This window comes from Oenanthe melanoleuca, chromosome 1 (genome assembly GCF_029582105.1).
Source record: "Oenanthe melanoleuca isolate GR-GAL-2019-014 chromosome 1, OMel1.0, whole genome shotgun sequence".
Classification (NCBI taxonomy): Eukaryota; Metazoa; Chordata; class Aves; order Passeriformes; family Muscicapidae; genus Oenanthe; species Oenanthe melanoleuca.
This window is the reverse complement of record NC_079333.1, coordinates 98,297,204-98,316,970: the sequence shown is the minus strand read 5'-3', so window position 1 is coordinate 98,316,970 and position 19,767 is coordinate 98,297,204. Positions and strand designations below refer to the sequence as shown.

At 38.6% G+C, this 19,767-nt stretch overlaps 1 protein-coding gene across 1 annotated transcript in view; it reads right to left on the bottom strand.

Annotated features, from left to right (window-relative positions):
- Positions 1-19,767, bottom strand: part of PHEX (phosphate regulating endopeptidase X-linked) — a 98,582-nt gene that overhangs the window by 5,103 nt on the left and 73,712 nt on the right. Inside the window, exons 16-21 of the mRNA XM_056506024.1 lie at positions 12,513-12,567; positions 9,347-9,414; positions 7,318-7,448; positions 4,311-4,376; positions 4,094-4,198; positions 2,270-2,346 (exon numbers count right to left, since the gene is read on the bottom strand). Coding sequence (XP_056361999.1) covers positions 2,270-2,346; positions 4,094-4,198; positions 4,311-4,376; positions 7,318-7,448; positions 9,347-9,414; positions 12,513-12,567 — 502 coding nt within the window. The remainder of the gene's footprint in view (positions 1-2,269; positions 2,347-4,093; positions 4,199-4,310; positions 4,377-7,317; positions 7,449-9,346; positions 9,415-12,512; positions 12,568-19,767) is intronic.

The window sequence follows — 19,767 nt, the reverse complement described above, 5'->3', positions numbered from 1 at the left end:
AATATTTGTATTTGTATACCTTTCCTTTGTTAATGCAGTAAGGAGGCATTTTTCTATATTGCAGACAATCAGCTTCTCAGTGTAGCTCAGCATGGTAGAAAATATTCTTATTACATTGATTAGACTTTCTGTGAGTAAGAAAATTTACAGTCATCTGGTACAAAAATGCCTGAAGGTCAGTTTTGTGGGGAAGATTACCAAAGAGGTTAGGCTTCAAATAAGATATACAGCTTTACTGTAAAAAAAAATTGCAGATACCTATTCAGGGATTGGAACAGCAAGAGCTGGTCATGCAGAACTGCTGCTGCTGTTGGTGGGAGTTCTGCCTGCTATGCCAGGGATTTCAGTTTGAAATCAGCACTCAAAAATAGCAAAGACACATGCTAATACTGAAAATCTGCCAATTAAAAACAAATAAACCCAGAATGTATTCAGTGAAAAAATCTTTATGTGTGCATGCTTGCCACTTTTCTACCTGTGCTTTGATATTGCCACACATTAGCTGAAATCAGTGGAGTGCCTGGATTTCATCCCATTGAATTACACTAGAGACACCTTTCCTTGAGCAGGTCATGCTGGCCTCCCTTGGTAATCAATAGAAAGATGCAGTTGCAGAGTCTAAGTAATTTAAATTTATCACCTGCTGAAAGATTATTTATAAATACATATTAACTTCTAAAATGCCATTTCCTTTTTGACTGTGAGGAGAAACTGGTGTGAGTAGTTCAGATACACACATCTGGGCTCAAGACATGTCTTGTTAATTTCTATAATTTTTATTCTTACCTTTTATAATTAGTTTTTAAAAGGCTGTTTGAGCTTTTTGGACAGAAAGGGCTGTCAGTGTTGGAGCTAGCTGTATGGCAGTTATGCTTATAATGGTCTTGGGACATAAATGAAACCAAGTTGGGAGAAGTAGATAAGACAATTTGTTAGCCCAGCTGATATGATTTGCAAGAGGAGACAAGCACCAGTGATTTTCTTCAGTTCTGAAACAGAAGCCAGTTCTCAGTATCTCACACAAAAACTAAGAAAAAATTTTGTCTATATTTTCTAGATCTGAAATTAATCTAAGCTTTTCTGAAATTTTCTTTATAGCCTGGTGCTTTCAGGAGTTTTCCTAATAAATACTCTTTCCCTAGAGTTCCATGTGTATCACCATCTCATGGGAATGTAACTATGTAATGATTCAGAATATAAATATACCTATAGGTTAATAAACCTGAAGATTTTAAAGACAGCAGATGGTTATTTGCCCAACATCTTCACAAGGGTAGGAACTGTGAAAATAATACCTCTGTAGGCTGAAGGTCAGCCTGATGCTCCTGTCCTCATTGTCATGATGTATTTTCAATGTTAAAACGCACACAGATTTGCATACTGCACTACTTTTACCCTCACTAGCTGGTATAACACTCTCAGTCAATAGAAGGAGGTAGGATTCTCTAGAAGGCAAATAATCCACTGTATTGTGTGAATTTTGTGGTGGAGTTAACATCCTTTGTCCAAATAAAGAGGTAATGCAGTACTTGACCAAGAGCAAACACAAAATTCTTAGTTAAGAAAATGCAACCAACATGAATCCCAACAAAACCAACATGTTCTTGGTGAAGAAGCAGAAAAATAACCCTGGCTTCCTAATTCCTATGTAGTCCCTAAACTCATGTATGCCCTTCCCATGGCAGGCAGTTCATGAGTGTCTGTGGCTCGACAAGCCTGTGAATGCCTTTGGCAAGGACAGACTCCCTTTGTAAGGCTGGACTACCTTCAAGCAGCTCCTTCAAGCAAAGTGTCCCTTGAAGGCCAGTGGAAGAGTTTGGTCTTGAACTGAACTCACAGGGCACTTTTTGCTTTGCATTATCAATGCAATTCAAGGTTGAGACTTAGGAGCTCTCAGTGAACTCAGACAGATTAAATCAAGGACCCTCCTTATATTCACTGTTTTCTAAACTAGAATTGCTTAGAGAAAGAAAGTGATAGATGAGGCATTTTAGGTACTCAGTCCATGATTACAGGACATCACAGGGATCAGAGAGTGTTCTGGTTCAAATGCTTTTGAAGGTAGATGCAAGCTCCTCAATTTTACAGAAGAGCATTTCTAATAGTGAAAGATAAGCTAATAAAACCAGTTCAATTTCCATCTAAACCAAGAGCACAGTCCAATTTTGTGTTTGCTCTTAACCCCCTCTTAAAATGCTATATTTCTGCACTTCTGTTGTGCAGTGATTGATTCTGTGTGTACACTGAGGAAATACCACATTTGCACTACCTGAACTGAGGAGGGCTGTGAGCTCCAGTATATATTTGCTCCCTCGCAGATTCCGGTCTAAAGGAGTTGCATCTCACCTAATAAAATAAAAAATTTTAAAAAATTTAAACAAAACAAAACAAAACACCAAAAACCAGAAACAAGCACATTATCTGGGATTACTTTTTATGTAAAGCAAAATGCAATGTTACTCTTCTTAAGATGCCTATTATTTATAGAATCCATAAAATGGAAAGACATCATAAATTCCTAGTTTGTTTCACCTTTGCCACTCTGCAGTTTTCTCCTGGTATATTCTCTTGTTTTTCAAATCCCCTAATGGATCCAGTGTCTACCCACTGTGTTTCTCTACACACTCTTTCCCACCATCTAATCACAGTCACTATCCTTGTTCCTTTTTTGAAGCTCTCTATAATGGTAGCTTGTTTTTCAGCTTGTGCTGCAGCATCTCACACCTTAATAATTACCAAACATACTTCTTGGTCTCAGAACTATGTAATTTGTATAAAAGGTGCACATAATGATGCTTATCATCTCTAGAATTGCTGCTGTATTACCTGACATATCTATGCCATGTTGGAATGTCAGTTCCTTTTGAAATTACACATTTTCCATATTTCCATCAGTGGTCCCCAGTCCCCTGTTCCTGATAAGATACTTAACCCAATCATAACTGACCAAAAAAAAAAATCATAGATAAAATATTTGCACAACTGAATAATCCCTTTTACACTGTATCCACTGCATGAAAAATCTCCTTTAAACTGCCCCTACCTTACCTAAGTGTCTACATTAAATGTTTCTATCAACAAAATCCTTTAAGCCAGGTTGCCCATAGGATTTCAGTGAAGTTCAGTGCAATTTTGTCTGGCTGAACACAGTTCTGACATTTTAAATAAGTCTGTTGAGTGTCTTGAGCTTTGTGGAAATAGACTGAGCTCGAGGGTACCTTGCATACACTGCTCTCACTGTGCCCTCCCTGTGAGGGACCACTGGACATGATATGATTCCTGCAGTGGTCCTCTAAGACCCCCAAATGTTCCACATAGCTTCAAAATTTTCTTGGAGAAAAACTGACACGGGGTGAAACTTAATTCAGCATAAACAGTGAAAGTGGAATTTTTTTATTGTTCAATGTAGCCAAACTCAAACAGCCATAGGACCATAGACTGCTACACTGACTCTCAGCAGAGAAATTATTTTCAGCCAGGACTAGTTGCATTGGGTCCTTTTTTTTTCAGTTTGGGATGATCCATTCCTTCAACTGCTGGCAAAGCTTTATAGCCTTTTACTTCTCATGTAGGAAGTTTGCCCCAATTTTTTTACCCAAATAAATAATTTCTGATCTTCTCCCTTGCTCTATGGTTTTTCTAAAAAAAATCTAAAAAACTCACATCCCTTATCAAAGTTTTGTTACAGCATATTTAGCATACAGATGGGAAAAATACACTAAGACTCTTCACTGCTGCTTAGTTTCCTTGAACAACATGCACAGTAACAAATGGTCCTAGTAAAAATTGAAGGAGGTTGAGGAGTCAAGACATGCAGGAAGATCCTTTTGGTTCAGGGAAGTAGAAAGAAGAGAGAAAATTGTTGTGACAACACTATGCAAATCCAAGAAGAATTTCTGCAGTTCTGGCATCGTGGGTAGTTGAGGACAAAAAGAGAAAAAGAAAGAAATAATAATTGTGGCAATTGTCTCTGCTTATACTCTCAAAATCTGTGTTTGGGTGATGCAGATTGTTGAAAACAAGCAAGCTCATCTCTGAACTGCACATTGTTTGGGTTAATAGATGGGATTTGAAACACATTTGTACTACTCACATGGGCATAACTCAGAAAGAAAAGCTGGTTATGTGTGAACTCAAGGCCTGGCAGCAAAGGCTCTTCTTCTCCTCCCCTCTTTTCTGTAATCCATTTCCTGTATGCCTGATAAGAAAGAGATACTAAGTGCCTTTCAGCAACATGAAGATAACCACAGATTTTTGTTCTTTTATTTTTTTAATAAAATGATGTTTCAGATATTTTTCCATCTACTTACCCTGAAAGCTTCTCGCAAACCTCCATTATCTGCAATGTTTTCTGCTAAAGTTCTCTTCCCTTTCACCTTGGCAGAATGAAAGAACATCAGTCATTTGACCCATTTCTGAACTTCCTACTTGATCAACTTCAAAAAGAGGGGGGAAAGTAAAACAGGCAAGAACAACCTCAGTCTATTTCAACCAGCTTTGTTAAGAAAGCTGGATTTCCATGTGGATACTGCCAGTGAACTATTTGCTGTGATGAGTTATCCTGGCTCTGGTCATAGATCTCTACAGAACAAAATGTAGTAGATAGAATGCACTTAAGAATCCAGTCCCTGATCTTTGAGCTGAGTGTCAGTAATTTTCCCCTAAGGACTGTTTATATCTGGTTACATCAGAGATCCAGTAGCCTCTTTCTTAGACTTTGGTCTAAAAGGTTATGTTTATTTCTCTCCATAACTCTTACTCTACTACTGGGATGCTAAAATAACTTCCAAGTCATAACATAAATAAGTGTGATTAAAAATAACTGTCAGAGACAGAATCAAAATTGGTAGTGTGTTCAGTGCTCTAAAAATATCTGCAAAGGAGATTCCTGCTGCCTCTCCTGAGTATTGATTCCAAGAGCAGGAGGAATAGCAACAAGAATGTATTGTGGGAAACTGCACTGTATAAACTTTGTGAGGAAACTGGTCTCCTGGCATTACCAAGTGCAATATCATTACAAAGAAACCCTAATTTCTGCTGGAGTAGCATTATCTCTGCTCAGCCAGCCTACTGAGGTCCTTGTGTTACCAGCTGTATTTGTAATTAAGCAGTTTTACTCTCTCCTGTGCCTCGAATAAGCAAGATAATTGAGCATAGTTTTGAGCAGGGCTCTGAAGGTCGAGGCTGGCTGCAGCCATCAGCTCTGCTGTGCCACAGGGATCAGGGGCTGGCATCAGGACTCAGTTCCAGGATGGCAGAAGAGGGGAATATGGAGAAGAAGAGCTAAAAACACCAAGGGAATGGCCAGAAACTTGTGCACAGCCCACACTCAGTGCAGAGCAGCACCCAGATTGGACTCAGGACGTCTTACTTGGTGCCTTGGGTACAACATTACAGGAAAATGGGAACCACAGAGGAAAATGCAACCCTGTCCTGCCAGCTCTCCCCTGCCCTCAGGAGGATGGAGACAGAGGTGAGAGAGGGGCTTTTAGGAAAAAGGGAAGGGAGATGCACACCAGCTGCCTTTCTGCCTGGCCTCCTGCTCACACATTTGACTTGCACTGGGCTTGTGAAAGAGACTGACTGAGACTGCAAGATCAGAGTAACCTGACAGTGGCACAGGTCACCTGAAAAGTGGAAGAATTCTTTCTGCTGATCTCAGGCAGCTCTGCATCAGGTGTTTGAGACTACTCTGCACAGAGAGTTTGTGGCAGGGATCAGGGACCATGATAAACCCTTTATTTGATGAGATGACTTTATGTGATTATTGCACTCTACAGCTATTTCTATGTCCACATTTTCTTTCATTAGGCTTCTTTTCTGGAGACATTTTCTATTGTATACCAGATGAGAAGGAAGAAGAATAAATAGGTTTCTTGATCCACCAAAAATATTCACACAAGGGTCAAAAACCTGCAGAGTATTGATGTAAATGACAGGCCAAAATTATAATAAAAAAAAAGGTCTTTGCTTGCATAGCTCTTCATACAAAAGCTATAAAATATGGTAGAAAACTGGAAAAATCTTCTAACATCTAAAAAGTGTTTTTGGTTATGCTGTGGATATGTAAGGAATGGGATGACAAGGCTGTGGGTAACAGGATCTCTTTAGTAATCCCATCCATGGATGTCAAGGGCAGCATCTACACTGGGAGGAAATTCAGACCTACCTGATCTCAAGAGACAGTGCAAAAGGTAAAGGGATGGCCAAGCCATGGCAGAGGCATGGGAAGGGCTCAGCCACATCCTTGGGGAAGGTTTTAATGATCTTCTTTGAGTGGAGTTTTTGTAATGACAGTTTTTGTCCTACAAATATTCAGGCATGAGCCTGAGACTTTTTATTTGTAAATTAGCCTATTATGAAGCATTTTTGGTCCAAGTTGCTGTACTTAAACTTTGCTGTCTCTGAGATAAGCACAAACAAACCTGCAAAAGTGCTAGAATTGTTGGTAAGCATTTCATGGGGCCTCACTATTCTTAAAAGGCAAAGATGTACTAGTATTTCTGAAATGTTGGTTGAGAGAGCTCATAGAATTCAGTGGGGACTGGACTATGTGTTTTATCCTGAAAACTAAGATTAAAATCGTGCTCCAGACAACATAACTGGAATTTCAGCTACTCATTTCTGAAGGTCTGGGATGTATCCTGTTTATCCTCATTTTGGACACACATATGAATGTACACATTTTCAAGGAGCCCATACCTCTGACAGGCAATGAAACAGAAACAATTCCCTTGCACTTTCTTTCTCAATTCTTCCCTAGGAGCTACTGCTGTCATATTCCCTTGATTAAACATACAAATGGGGTCTGTGTGCACACATGGAAGAAATAGCAAGAGTTGAATCTGAAATAAAGTAGGGCTTATGCATCCATTTTATAGCTGCAATAAATAATAGGCAGAATTGTTAAAGGAATCTATAAAACATGCTATTATATTCATTCTAAAAGAGTGACTGCTCAGTTTTCATTACAGAACTCATCTTCAGAAGACATTTAACATGCTCACAATAATTAGACCAGCCCTGCTGAGTGGCTTCATCCTCTTCCTCTGATTCCAAAACAATATGATGGAGAGAAATGGTTTAACCCTGTCACCAGAATGTGGGTAGTGGTATTTGACTGGACTAATCAAACCTGACAGACAATTTTTTACACAATTATTCACCTCAAAAAATCATTTGTTGTGAGAAATGAAGTTGGTAGCCTAATATCCCAATATGCTGGGATTTATAAAAAGAGAACTTAAAAAGAAAAAAAGGCACAGCAGCCCAAACTCCTCATGCACCATTGTTTTCAGTCACTGGTGGTTTACATACATGTAGGCCAGCTTGTTTCCAGTAGTAATTGTTGTATTGATTAATCATGCATTTTGTTTTCTCTTTAAATTTTTCTTCAGAGTCAGTCGTCCACCAAGGGTCTAAATTTCCATTTTTGTCATATTTCCGGCCTCAAAAAGGAAAGAAAGAAAACAAATGTTTTTGCAGGAGAAAACTTTTACAGCTTAGGAATCTATCACCTTCACAGCAGTGAGAGGTGAATGTTCTCATGTAAGTGTGTGTACAAAATGGATAGGATCAGTGAGCAAAACCTTGACCCCACTCAAATCAGCAGTGAAAAGCTGGCATTCTATTTATTGTCATAATTTCCATTTGCAGAAAAAGATAGTAATGACTAATGAGTTCTATAGTACATTTTATAATTACATAGTGTAAGAGGCACTTAGCTTTCGTGCAAGTATAATTGTATTTTTCATCCTCAGATCATATGTCTTTCATTCTGAAAACATGATGATAACTCATTTATTATTAATTCTTCACTTGATCAGGAAACAAATCCATTTCATGAAAATTTCTCAAGTTTCCCTGTTTGATTTTGGAGTAAAACCAGAACATTTAAACCCTACTCATGGAAGCAGGGGAAATACATATATATACATATATAAACATATATATACACATATATATACATATATATACATATATACACATATATATAAATATATATACACATATAGATACATATACACATATATATATATATATATACACATATATATACATATATATACATACATCCCATTGCCCAGGCTGATGGTAACAGCAGTGACTTGTTTCAGCCTCGGGTCCCTGCTCCCTGTCATTTGTAGGAGAGTATTTAATCTCCATCAGGACTCCAGCCAGTCAGACACAAGTCATGTTTGGACTTTTCTGACAGTGTGTTTGTTTAGCTGCCCATGTGGATGCAGCCTTCTCTGTGATTCCATTCTTTGCAGCTGCAGGAGAGAGAGGTAAGGAGCAACACAGACATAATACCTAGTACTGAAGATGTTTTGGTTCATCTTTTGATTTCTTTTTTTTTATCTCCTCTGTATATTGTCTTGTTCAAGGTGACAAATTCCCTAGAGATGTATTTATTTCTATATTTGGAAGGTAAGAACCTGGCAAGAAGGAGGGAATCAAACCTCAAATTTCTTTCTGACTGGCAGGAGACAAGTGGAGATAAGGTGCTCACCTACCCAAGGTGGGAATTTATGAAGAAGAATATCTCCATTCTGCAGTGTTTGCTGACACAAACTGTTATAGAGCAGTAGCGACAGGATACTAGCATAAAACTTTTTTTGTTTTGGTTTGGTTTTAGTTTTTTGTTTTGTTTTGTTTTTAAGGTATTCAGTATTACACAAGTAAAGTCAAAATTACTCCCTGAAGGAGGACATTCAAGTTTCTTTCACCCTGCACCTCCCTTTTTCTCCCTTTCCCCTCACTTTCTTTCAGGAGCCCAATTTTAAAAAGCACTTTCCTGTGACAGTCAAACCTAGGCAGTGGCAATGCCTCAATCAACCCAGTTTGTCAACACAATTGGATTGACATTTTATGACCATTTTTCCCCCTCTCTTTTTTGAATTTAATTTTAACATTTTGCAACACCTTTTCTGTACCACTCTTGTTTCAGTATTGTATTTTAAAACTTGTGCAATTATCTTTTGAAAAATGTCGAAACTGAAATGAGAAGTTCTTTTGGAAGTAATTTTTATCAATCAGAAATTATCCCTTTGACCTTCCCACTCCCCTCCTTCCCTGTTAGGACTTTCAGAATCTGTTGCTGATTTAGTTTCCATTCAAGACAGAAAGAATCAAACTTGTGGTATTTCTTACCAAACAAAATCCAATTCAGACAAGCAGGATTCCATGTAAATAAATCTAATAAATACATGTTTATAATTTTTCACACAACTTAGCACCATTAAAAAAACCAAGGCAATAAAAACGCTACAGCATGTACAAGTCAGCTTTTTAATCTGTTAACTCTGTAAATAAAAAAGTTATCAAAATGCAGTCAAATACTCACCATTGCTATCAAACCCATGAGTAAACTCATGGCCAACAATCACTCCTATGGCACCATAACTTAATGACCTGTAACACAAAGAAGCAGTTTCCTCAGAAAGTCTTCACAGCCATGAACATTACAGCACAAAATACCTCAGGAAAGATAATTATTGATTTTAAAAGAGGGTGAGGAGGAAGGGGATATGGGCCTGAAAACAAGACCCACCTACAAAAAAAAAATTTTGACTTAAAGATGTTGAAAGTCTTAATGTTAAACTCTTGTTTAAAAGTAACATTTAATCTAAAACTTTGAAAGCATTGTGATGGTTCACTGTTCCAAGCAAATCCCTCATCAGCATCATATGAGCTCCAGTCTCTTTCAGCTGACTATATCTATTTCAGCATTCTCTATATCCTCACTGGGAACAGGACAAAGTTATAGCTGCAACTACTCTGAAATAAAAACAATATTTTGTAAAGCATTTACAGACCTACATTCAGTTTTAAAAACAAAAGCCATATAATTCCCTTGCACCTGCCCTGGAATAGGACATGACACACAGACAGATCTAAGGCTCCTGGGAAACAGAGTAAAAAGAAATACTTTTTATTCCTGACTGACAATTACTTATATCTTCCTCATTATATCCCAATAAACATGCCTTTAGGAGAAATAGAGATGAAATAGGGAAAAGCTCAGGGATTTTTTTACACCAAATGCAGTGGATATCATGGGGGTGGGGGATTTACTCAATGCATCTTTCATTTGTTGAATTGATTTTTGTGATTTTAATTATTTCAGTTATTGAGATGCTATACTTCAAAATAGCTCATGGTATTTCTATCATATTGAAATAGAAGAAAGGCAGAGGGTATTGAAACAACATATTATTGGACCTAATGATCCATAGTGCACTAATTGCTCATCTCAGCCATGCCCAAAAACTATTATATCATTTAATTCCCTCTGCTCCCGTGAAAATCCTTCACTTTGCTTTTTTTTTCTTTCCTGAATGGTATTTTGCATGTGTTAAAATCTCCCCTACTGCTTTTTAGCCCAAGTGCTGTTACAAACCATCTCCAACAAATGCAGGTTAAAATTATACATTTCAGCAATTGAAATATCATCCTCTTGTGTGACAAGTTTGTAATCTTGTGTAGCACACAGTGATAATTACCCCTAATAAATGCACTATGTAAGACTTGTTTTGCATATCCAAAGTAAAGGGGTTATACAGGATCTTTTGCAGCTGGAGAAGCATAAAAATAATGGCACAAAACATGTAAAGAGATGGAGAAGAAACAAGCCCTGTTACTAAATACATCTTATTTTTCTTCTAAGGTTCTTTGTCACCAGGAGTGGCAAGGACAAGGTATAAGCTGGTGCTCTGGCACTCTGGCTCCTTGGAGCTCTCCTGAGCCCCAAAAGATGGGGTTAAGGTTACAGTGAATTTTGGCCTTTGAATCTGTGAACCCCAACACAGCATTTTGTCCAGCTCAGCAACATTTTTTTTCAGAAATGTTCCCAGTTGTGTTCATGCTTTTCCCTTCTGGGCACAGCTGGACAGAGATGGGAGGGATGGGTGCAGCCCAGCAGATCCCACACTAAAGGGGAACTTCCTGGGACTGGGGAGGCTCAGAGAACTGAAAGGAAGCAATGAGGTCAGGTAGCTTGAAGTCTCTATTTTAATATATATGGCACTGAAAACCCACAGCTGTGAATGATGGCATTTGAGTGTTATTTTATTTAAGTACTGAGATGTAAAAGTGATAACTGAGCCTCGCTTTATGCAAATAGATATAATTGGTTTTAGGTGGTTGTGCTGGAACTGGACACTAAAATGCCACTAAATGTTAAATATTTGTTAAATCAGTTTTCCAGCAGGCACTGGAGACTTTTTGATGGTTTATCTGTTCCACTGCCATGTACTGTTTCTTCTAAGCAGACAGAAAGCATCCAGAATATTTCAAGGACAAAAGCAATCAGTTGTCTGATATAAACCAACCACATTTGTTTACTAAATTACATTTTGATACATACTCAAGCAAAACCAATTTAAGCTAAGGTAACCTTTAAGGAAGAGAAATGAGCAAAGCATAATACTTTGAAAGAACCACAATTTCATCACTATGGCAGAAGGTCAGAATACAGAGAAATCTGTTCAGAAAGCAAAGCTGGAAACAGGTCTGCAATAACTATAACAGAAAATAAGTTCACCTTAACAAGAAAGGACTTTCTTCTACCCCCAATTACCACTTACAAAGTCATCTGGCCCACAAGATTTCTCTTTGAATGCAAATTAATTTGTTCATAAATTGAACATGTCTTTCTACATATATTGCCAAATTTCCTGTTTACAAGGACACAGATTGGATGATGGCAAACACAAAATGTTCAAAAAGTTTGATTTTTTTTTAGCAATGATTTATTAAGGATATGTTTCACCAGTAACTGGCTTTATATAACTGCAAAATAACTTTCAGAAACTGCCAACAGAAATCCTTCATGGTCTTATCCTGCCCCAAAATAGAAAGCTATTGAACTGCACAAAGCAGTGATTTTTCAAAATTTAATGTATGTGACCTATAATTACCCTTCCTCAGCTACAATGGCACGTGCTCAGGCAGTCTCAGCAATCACTTATGCACATGAAGATATTCTCCTGCACAGACAAGGGCCCACTGCTAATCTTAGATATTAGCAGAAAGTGAACAATGCACTGATAATAATTGGCTTCTCAGGGCATTCACTTCTATTCAGGAGGTGCTAGTTATCTGATTTACAATTCCATTTAATACCTGCCATGTGCACACTGCTGCATCTGCATGCTGCAGCACTGAAACACTTCCACTTGGGTGCACTTAATTAGCAATTCCCGTGAGAAATCAGTCATCAGTTTAAGACAACAGCAACACATACAGCTCCCAAGGGTAAGAAAAACTATCACACAAAGCAGCACTCCTCAAAATCAGCTCCTCCAGTAGCAAACAGCAGGAGAGAACACACAACCCAAGGGCCAGGTTTGCCCTACAGCAAACTCTGTTTTCCTAGGTGCTACCTTTTGGTTGCCTGCAGTGCTGCAGCCTGCTTCTCCACACCCTCTTTTTGTCTGGATGTGTTTGCAATACCTTTCCCTGGTATTCCTCAGCTCTAGGTGGATGAGGTGCCCTGGTGCAGTACTTACCTAGGATACTCTGTTCCCCAAAAGAAAGGCTTCTGAAGTTCTCCTGCTGGGAATCCTGCAATAACAAAAAGAAAAAAAAAAAAAAAAAAAAAAAAAGAAAGAAAAAAGAAAAAAAAAGTTAGGTCAATTGAATACAGCTGAATAGTTGTCACAATGCCCAAGGATTTAGATTTTATGATCTCATTTGTTTGGTTTCAGAAGCTTTCCCTTGGGGTGGTAGAATGATGAAATAAGATCTTGGAGATCCTACCACACACAGGTTGGAGTAAATGCATGTGCTCCTGTGAAAAACACACCTCATGTTTCCTATGAAGAGTACTGGATCATCCTCAGAGATGCTGACTGATCAATAGACAATACATAGATAAAGTGCAAAAAAGAATTAAAATACTGTTAGCTTAGTGAGGCTTCAGTGAAGCAAGAAATATGAAAGTGATAAAATGTAAATCTGATTCTATTTAGTCTATGAAAAACATACTTGGGCACTTCTGTAAGGGAAAAATGTAGATTATTAAGGCTTTAGGGTCAGTCTAGCTACAGGTATTACCTGGCTGCTTCTGGTAAGCTAACCAGTTGCAAGAAAAAAAATCAATGGAGACACTCTGGTAAGTGATGAGCTACTGATGTTTCACATAGGAATCAAAATTGTTCCTCAAATTCAAAGTCACAGGTTTATTTTTAATTCCAGGGTGACATTTTAGTACCAGGATGCTAATGAAAGTGGAGCTGCACATGGTAGAAGTTTAACAGCCCAAAGATTGCTAAATAAACATACACTCATGGTCAAAGCTCTTATGTGGTGGTGAAAAGTGCCATCCTTCCAGGCCCACATGTGGAATTTACTGTCTTGTGTCACAAACTCCCATCTGTAAAGCACAGGCTTTGAAGGTTTACCCACATGGTCATCACCTTGTTGAGGAAGAACACTTCCTCAAGTAACTCATTTGTTATCCTAGGAACTGCTGCTTTACCCGATGGGTCTGTCTTCAAGAAATCACCTGAACACCCAGAACAATACAAAAACCATATTCATTTCATTCTAACCCTATTCAGTTTTTTTGTTGATACTTTGGTCATGGATTTCTTTATATCTGAGATAAGTTGTCAGGCAAGATCTTTGTCCTTTCCTTATAAAGTCTTTAAAAACTTACTCTTAAATTAAAAAAAAAAAAAAAAAAAAAAAATCAAAAAGCCCAACAAACCAAAAATCCCCAAACAAACCCAGTATGCTGAGTGTAATTCATGCCAAGGGATGTGGCACAAGGCATGTCCTGCCCAGCCTGCCCAGCTGCTTTTTTCTGTTGCTCCTCCATGGCTGCCACCCTTCCCTATCTGCAATTAGCTTATAAAAAGTGTAGGCTTCAAACATTTTCTAAGTGTTGTCTGGGTTTTCTTTTCTTGCTTCTCCAGATGTTGTTTTATTGTTTCAAGCACGATATCATTTTCTTTTCCAGCACAAAAAGCCACAATTTTACCAGTGTCAAGGCCAAAGTTTTACTGATCTAACTCTGCTTACCTCCCAGTGCACAGTGAAGATTATTTAAAATGCATGTTTTAAACATTTTTAGCAGCAATGGTACACTCATACAACCTGAAGAAAATTGCTTGTTAGGCCTTAAGAGCTGTGTTCAGAGCTGAAAATCTAGTGTGAACTGCTTCCCTTCAAACACTGAAACTCAGAAAAGGATTTGGAATGCTTAGGTTCTGCTAACTCTAAATGACCCTATCTCCACAGCAATAGATGAGGAACTGTGCCCAAAATGAACAAATGAGCCCATACTGAAGGCAGCATGAGCCAAGGTAGCACAGTCACCCCACAAATCATGTTTAATGATCACACAGTCACTGCACCAAGAGGCTATCAAGATCTTTTAAAGAGTTGCATTTATGTTTTTTTTCCAGGTATAAACTTGTAGTGAATTTGCACTTGTCTGCAGTAGAGGTAATAAACATTATTTACAGCAAATTAGGTGCAAATCTTCACTCAGGCTTATCCAGCTACACTAAATGTGTCTTCATGGAACACTGCTGCAACACAGTCAGCTGTGAGTTAAGGCATGAGATAGTTTTTACTGAGCAAATCGATGTGAATGGATGGTAGGAAGCTCCAATGCTGAATCTGTTCAACAGGTTGGTAAATATTTTACTCAGAGTCAGGATCCATTTTAGGTTAGGTATCCCTGAGCAAAGTGCTGGTTGGAGGAGTGGGTTCTGCTTCTGGGTGTGTGTGAAAACACCTCTGTAGTTTGCACTAAAGGAAGCTCAGGAAGAATTCTCAGGCCAAAGCAGAGTCAGAGGCTGGTAGAATGTAATTTCAGAAAACCTCAGGAAACTCAGGAATACATTATCACCAGAAGGAGTTGGTTTGGTTTGGTTTTTGTTTTGTTTTGTTTGGGGAGGGTACACGTTTTTGTGGTTTTGTTGTGTTTGTTTTTGTTAAGGAAAATAATCCATGTTTGAAGGTGATTCTTGGTGAGTTAGTAAAGCAAACGTTTCCCCTTCTCCAGAGGTCAGCAGCACTGAGGGACTGAGGGTGCTTGTCCACTATTCCAACACTAGAAGGAACACACCAAGAGCTGGCAACACTTTTTATGCAATATCACCTTCAGGCAAGCAACAACTACATCATCCTTGGGGAGAGCAAGATACCTAGAATGTCCTTGAAATTGTAACATGAGATTGATCACCAGACAGCTTCTTATTTTGTGCTGATTTGAATCCCTCAGTTTAAGATTCCCTTCCCCTGTGAAGCCTGTTTCTCTTTTTCTGCTTGGCATATTGCACTTAAAAGAATTAATGACAAAACTCAGAGAGCTCATAGGAGGCTGCAGATGCAACAAATACTAATGGGATTATTTATGTGCCACTGGAGTTCAAGCAGGCAAAGGACACATCTGAAGGAGTAAGACAGACCAGCTTCAGGGAATTTCACATCTTAAGGAATAGGCACTGGGAATATATTTTGAGCTAACACTTGACCACAAATTTAGCCTATGTTGTGCATCTTTTAAAGCTTTCTCCTTCTACTCAGCCCCAGAAGAGAGATCCAGGATGACAGTCCCTCCCTTTATACAGCAGGTTGCAAATGCAGACTCAGCCTACACTCAAGGCCATTACTCACCAACAGCACACAGAAAGAAAACTCTGTTATCTTATTACAGACCCCACACAAACCCATCTGCCATCAAGAGCTGGACTTACAGAATGAGCTTTGACTACAGGCTGCCCAAATCTGGAGCAGTGCCCTGGGCTGCAGCATCGTTCTGAGATGGGCACTGGTGTCTCATGCCTCATGCACTGCTCTGTGTGCTCTGTGCTCTGTGTGCTCTGTGTGCTCTGTGCTCTGTGCTCTCTGTGCTCTGTGTGCTCTGTGCACAGCTGTCAGACAGCACTGGGACCCTACATCCATGCATCCATCTGGTGGCAAGGTAGGACAGCCAGGCTGGATCATGCCTTGGTGGCAGCTGGGACCAGCTGTTCTGATCACACCTCTAAGCCCAGCAGCTCAAGGAGTTTTCAGTGCACCTCAATATCAATTTGAGAAGCCAATTCTGCAGCAGTTTGTATTTCAGCATGTTAGGGGAGAGAGTGCTGAAATTCTTTCTAAAGAATAAACCATATTCACATCTCTCTCCTCTTCCACTGAGCTATTAATCTCAGTGTAGAAAGCTGGTCAGAGAAACTGTCCCCAGGATTTACTTTATCATGTACACAGGGACTGTTGTGAGCCTGGCAAGTTTGTAATTCCCTAGATCTTCCTTCTTGAAGAGAGGAGTGACATTTGCTTTCTTCCAGTCCTCAGGAACCTCCCCCAGTCACCATAACCTTTCCAGGATTACCAAGAGTGGCCATAATGAGGCTGTGAGCCTGTAGGAGCACCTGGCATTGCCCATGGGCTGCTGCTTGCCCAGTCTGTTTAGAAGTTCCCTACCCTCCTCCTCCACAAAGGGTAAATCTGTCACCAGTTCCCCTGCCCTCATTCAGCTCTACATTTTCCCTCAACTTGCTGCTGCTGCAGCTGCACTTGCAGAAACATTTCTTCACATCCCTTGCCAGATTCATCTCCAGGGAGGCTTTTGTCTTTGCAAACCCCTGTGTCTTGGACAGTGACTGTTCAGCTTTCAGTCACCTTACTGCTCTGGGATGCAGGGGCACTTCAAGCAGTGGAGTACACCTGCCTTACTTCAAATATTGCACTCTGAATTTATGCTGGTCTTGAAGCTCTGACAGAACTTTGCCTGCACAGCACTACTTGTAATGTAATTGAAGGTTTCTAACCTAATTTTATCCATGATGCCATTTTCAGCATCTCTCTCCAGCAAGGTGCTGTAAAGCTTGTCAGAATGTATTTAAAATTTGGAGGTGTTTTCTTTTTATCCAATTTTGCAGGGGCTTTACTGCCATTAATAAATCCATTTACTAACTAATACCTTCATGGTATCATTATACACACTTTGCAGATGAATACCCTTACCTCAATATAATATTATATTATATACAAATACACAAATAATTACATTTCATCTGATAATTCCTTGAGAAAATGCAGAACAATAATGGAGAAACTAAACCAAAAACACAAGAGAAGACTCAACAAATCACAAGGAAATTTGGAGTTCAAATCTAAATATGAATTCGAATTTTATAGTTCAATTACATTATTCAGTTATAGTGCATGATGTTTTTAACTGAGCAAGGGCAAAGCCTTATTCCCAGTTAGTGCTTTTGCAACTTCCAATAATGAGTTGGTTTGTTCACTTCTTACAGGCTAGTGAATCCCAAAGTAACAGATATGGGAGACAGCTGTGCTAAACTGTGTGATGTACAGAGTACTCTGCCAATTGGTGCACTGGCAGCTCTCAGAGGTGCTCAAAAGCTCTAACTTGTATTTTCAAGTGTCACTGAATGAATGCACATGTAGAGTTTTAAAGGGATAAGATACAAGCAGAAGACTATCTGCTGGTCAGTAACCAAAGAATATTGAATTCACATCAGGAATTAAATGTGAAGACAAGTTTTATCCTGTGGACAAACCTCTTTGAAAACCTCCTAGAAAACAAGGATGGAAAATATCAATTGTGTAAGGCACAGCAACTGCTCCATGCAATGCATTAATACAAAGCTTAATTTTATGAAGAACTCAGTGAATAGATTCATTAAAGAGATACAAGGGAAGTAATGGTCTTAAAGCAGAGGACTCTGCAGCCTCTGCTTGAATTCTTGGCTCAGTTTGTGCTTCACCTGAGGAGAGGCTCTTTTCTGCTCATGAGAAAAAGAGTGCCTGGTGTTTACCAGCCTCAGTGGGGCAACATGAGGAGAAACATGGTGTGGTTTGTGAGGTGCCAAGGAGTACTGTCTGCTGAGGGAGTAGGAAATGTGAAAAAATCTGTTTTACAAGAAACTTTAATCTTTATTTTATGAGGAAAAATCCTCAGTGGATTCCCCGGGGTGAGGGAATGAGGGGTAGGGGGAGAAGAACAAAGGACAAGTTCTTCTATTTTATACATTCATAGATAAGGATTTTAGGAAAGACCCCCAAATAATGGAGGTAAGGATCATGCATCATGGTTAAATAAAAAAGTGTTCTTTAGTTAATAGGGGAAATTGAAAATGAGGGCTCACTTAAGACACTTAAGGCTTACTTAATAACTGGGCTCAGGAGGTGCTCAGTCCAAATCTGTTATGTTCATTAACCTACAGTACACTAATGGCACACTTGAAACTACTTCATCAATAGCCTTCCAAATAGTCCAGTTCTTAAGGGAAGAGAAATGTCCCTGTGCCCATTGCCCTTATCCTGCCCTGGCCCTGGCACCAGGGGCTGTTTGCCAGCACTTTCCTGGCTCCTGGCAGGATAAGAGTTCTCAGCATCAGTGAGCTGCCAGCATCAATATCTGCATGATGCTCCTGTAAAGATGACACTTATTGGCTAATATGAGCTCTCATCTGTGTTTTCTCTATGGAGGTTAATTTGAATGCAATTTTTAAACTCTGTTGTAGATTATATCTGCTTCCTGTAACATGTATTGAGGCTGCTCTCTAAAGAGGCCTCTTGACTTTCACTAGAGAACTGCAGTAACAGCACAAATGACTTAGAAGGAGCATGAATATAAACTTACAGAGATAATATCAACATTAATTATCCAGTACATCTATTCAAGATTAAGTGCATTGCTTATATTTGCATCAGTTCACTGTAAATCTCCCTTTCATTACTGTTCACAGCCCACAAATGTGACTATTTTTATATATTCTAGAGGAACACATATTTATACTTTGAAAAAAAACCTAAACACCAAATGTCAGATGAACAGTTCCCTTTTATCCTTAACATATTCAAAGGCCAATATTTTAGTGCTGCAATGAAATAAAATCTTTTCTTGAACAGAAGTATGCTAGCACACTTTGATCATCACTTGTCTATTTTCAGCACATATTTGTTGACTGCTCTAGAGTGCATTAAAATAAAATAATCCTTTAGGAATGTGTTTTTGGTGTTCCAATTATGATAATTAAAAAGATAGTATTCATGCTGCTTAAATGATATGAAGTGTACTTAGATACATTTTGAGACTCTAAAGGCAATGACACATACCTGTTGTCCTCATTAAGAACCTATAATTAAAGGGAAAATTGACAAGCAAATGCACAGAAACTTGAAAACTTATCTGAACTAGGATTAAAAATTATTAACAACCATTATAAACTTGCATAGTGAGACACTCAAAATTATGGAAAAAGAGGACATAAATAAATAGAACTCACATACATCAGGAGTAAACTTGCATAATATTAAGATAAATTGTATGGAACGTTTTTTTAACTTTGCTGTTTTTCCCACATCTCACCTTGATGAAGCTACTTATTCCTCTTCTGGAGATATTAACAGAATCATTGGTCATTTAAACTATCAATAGTTTAGTAATGAAAATGAAACAAAGCAACAGCAAACACAAAACTGTTTGAACCAAAAGACAGCAAAATTTGGTACATCTACTGCATATGCAAGATTTGCTATATTCTCCCAAATCTAGTAATTTTTAAAATCACCTATTCTCTATTAATTTTCTCTTTTAGTGAAATAATATCTTTTCTTCCAAGTAACTGAGTAGTCAAGTTAAAAACACTAACAGCTGCCAGTATATGGAGATCCCATGGACTTGCATGCATATTCCAGTATTTATATCAGTGACACAGATTACTGAGAGAGAAGAACTAGTGATCCTTCCATCAGGAGTGTCAGAGACCTCCCTGT